The sequence below is a fragment of the Sipha flava genome, unplaced genomic scaffold (genome assembly GCF_003268045.1).
Source record: "Sipha flava isolate LNK unplaced genomic scaffold, YSA_version1 267_pilon_pilon, whole genome shotgun sequence".
Lineage (NCBI taxonomy): Eukaryota > Metazoa > Arthropoda > Insecta > Hemiptera > Aphididae > Sipha > Sipha flava.
In genome coordinates this window covers 970-3,381 of record NW_020272931.1, presented here as the reverse complement: position 1 = coordinate 3,381, position 2,412 = coordinate 970, and the positions used below count along the sequence as shown (strand labels likewise).

At 32.0% G+C, this 2,412-nt stretch overlaps 1 protein-coding gene and 1 pseudogene across 1 annotated transcript; one reads left to right on the top strand and one right to left on the bottom strand.

Moving 5' to 3' along the window:
* Positions 1–323: 323 nt before the first annotated feature.
* On the bottom strand, positions 324–1,150 carry LOC112685144 (annotated as a pseudogene).
* Positions 1,151–1,439: 289 nt separating this feature from the next.
* On the top strand, positions 1,440–2,173 carry LOC112685150 (the record flags this gene model as incomplete). Its single annotated transcript, XM_025556930.1, has 3 exons — positions 1,440–1,485; positions 1,623–1,899; positions 1,975–2,173. Coding segments are annotated over exons 1-3 (522 nt in total), but the record flags the coding sequence as incomplete, so codon positions are not given.
* Between the last annotated feature and the right edge of the window lie 239 nt (positions 2,174–2,412).

Sequence of the window (2,412 nt, the reverse complement as noted above, 5' to 3'; positions counted from 1 at the left end):
AGACCGTTTTGTAAATTATTTTCGTATGACTCGAGAACAATTTGAGGAAATACACGAACTCGTATCACCGAGGATATCAAAACTTACGACGAACTGGAGAAAACCTATTGGGACAAAAGAAAGGCTTGCAATTTGTTTGAGGTAAATAAGTCTTTATAAATATACACGAACTAGGTATATATGAACTATAAAAAAATTTGTATTTTAAATGATGAATGACATAAGAATATATTGTGAATATATAATGAATTTATATTTTTTTATAATTAAGTAAGTAGTATTTTTAAATATACATAAAAATTAATTTTAATTTTAATACTTTTTTAGTAGTTATTTTTCGGCTGTGTAGTAATAAATATTGATACGTTTTCATACTAATCTTTAGTCGACTGAGTACGAATCGGGTATGATCCTAGTACCAAAGAATTTGTTGATTTGGGGTGTGTATGTATGTTTGAATAATTGAGTCCTTGAATGCTATCACGAGTATCATTATCAGCTTTTCTTGTGTAGCCATCTGTGTATACGTTGGAATAGTTTAATCCTTGAATAGCATTACCAGTGTCATTTTCAGCAGCTTGGTTGGGGTTGACATCTGACCAAGACGAAATTGTGGAGTACATTGGAGAGGAGCGTGTTGAATTATGACCGTCAACCTCATTAAGTTCAGCTCGTCCAAATAACTGTGACATCTCCATTTTAAGGATAGCTTGCGTTCTTGTCGAAAATGTCTTAAACGTATGTGCATACGACAAGAAGAGATTGTCAATGTGGTCGAGTTTTGTATGAGTTTTATTGCTATTTTTGTTTTCAAGATAGCTAAGTACCGCAGCCACATCTTCTGTTAGTTCTTTCCGTTTGGTTGTTCTCTTAGGTGGTGGATTTGAGTTGGGGAAGTTACATTTCCACTATCAGACACACCCGGCTCATAATTTTCATCAGTGATCGATGTTTCGTGGATCTGTGATACTGATACGTTTGAAGTCGTTGCTCGTGGTGCTACTGTATCTCTCAAAAATTCCAAATGAGCCGCCCATGGCCAATTTTTGTATTTTTTGCCAGATCCGGTAGATCCTTTTAAATACTTTATATATTTCATATAAGAATCATGCAGGTTCTTCCATTTCTGTTTCACAATTTCAGCTGTCATATAGAACAAAGTATATACAATAAATAGGTACATAAATACTAAAAGAAAAAAATTTAAAGTATTTAATGTAAATTGTATTATATTTAAAGTAAATTTATAGTATTTAAAGTATCAACGGTTATAAGTTTTTAGTTGAATTACAAAACCTTTTTATAGTTATATGGTATTTATTGATATTTATTTATTTCAGATATTTGGCAACAGGAGATTCACATCATACTATAGGTTTTTCTTTCCGAGTCGGACGTACTACTGTTTCTAGCATAGTGAAAGAAGTATGTGTTGAGCTATGGAATGTTTTACAGCCTTTATATCTGGCTACACCTACAGAAGAAGTATGGAAAAATTCAGAAATTGGATTTAGAGAACTTTCCCAACTGCATAGGAAGCATAGACGGAAAACACGTGAGAATAAAATGTCCTCCTAAGACTGGGTCAAGTTTTTTTTGCTACAAAAATTTTTTTTCAATAGTTCTGCTTGGCATAGTAGATCCTAACTACAAGTTTTTAATTGTTGATATTGGTAGTTATGGCCGTCATAGTGACAGTAGTATTTTTGAGAATTCATCCTTTTATCGCGAGTTCATACAAGGTAAAACTATTTTACCACCTAAACCTTTACCTGGAACAACCACCCCAGTCCCACATGTTTTTGTAGGTGACAAAGGTTTTAAACTAGAAACTTTTTTAATGCGCCCATTTCCGAGAGCTGTAGTTGCACAAGATGAAGCTAAAAAAGTATTCAATAAGTGACTAAGCAGAGCACGACGTGTTGTCGAAAATGCCTTTGGTATTTTGGCACAAAAGTGGCGAGTCTTTTTTAGACCTATTGAATTAGAAGTAGATACTGCAGAACATGTTGTCAAGGCAGCTTGTTGTTTACACAATTATCTCCGAAGTACCTCTACAATTGAAAACGAACCAGAAGAAGAAGACGCTATTTCACCTACTAATGTGTTTTCTAATACACAACGAATAAGAGAGAGATCAAGTATTGCAGCTACTTCTGTTAGAGAGAACTTCGTAAATTATTTCAATTATTTTCGTAATGAAACTATCGATCAATAGTTATACTATGAATAATAATAATAATACTATGAAACAACTGCATAATAAAATTGTATCACTATATTATATAACTAATTATGTAACTAGGTAATATAACTATTTTAACTATTTTAATATATTCCTTAATAACTAATTATTATTAGGTATGTAATCTATTTTTACATATTTATTTCGTTATATTATTTAAGTATCTA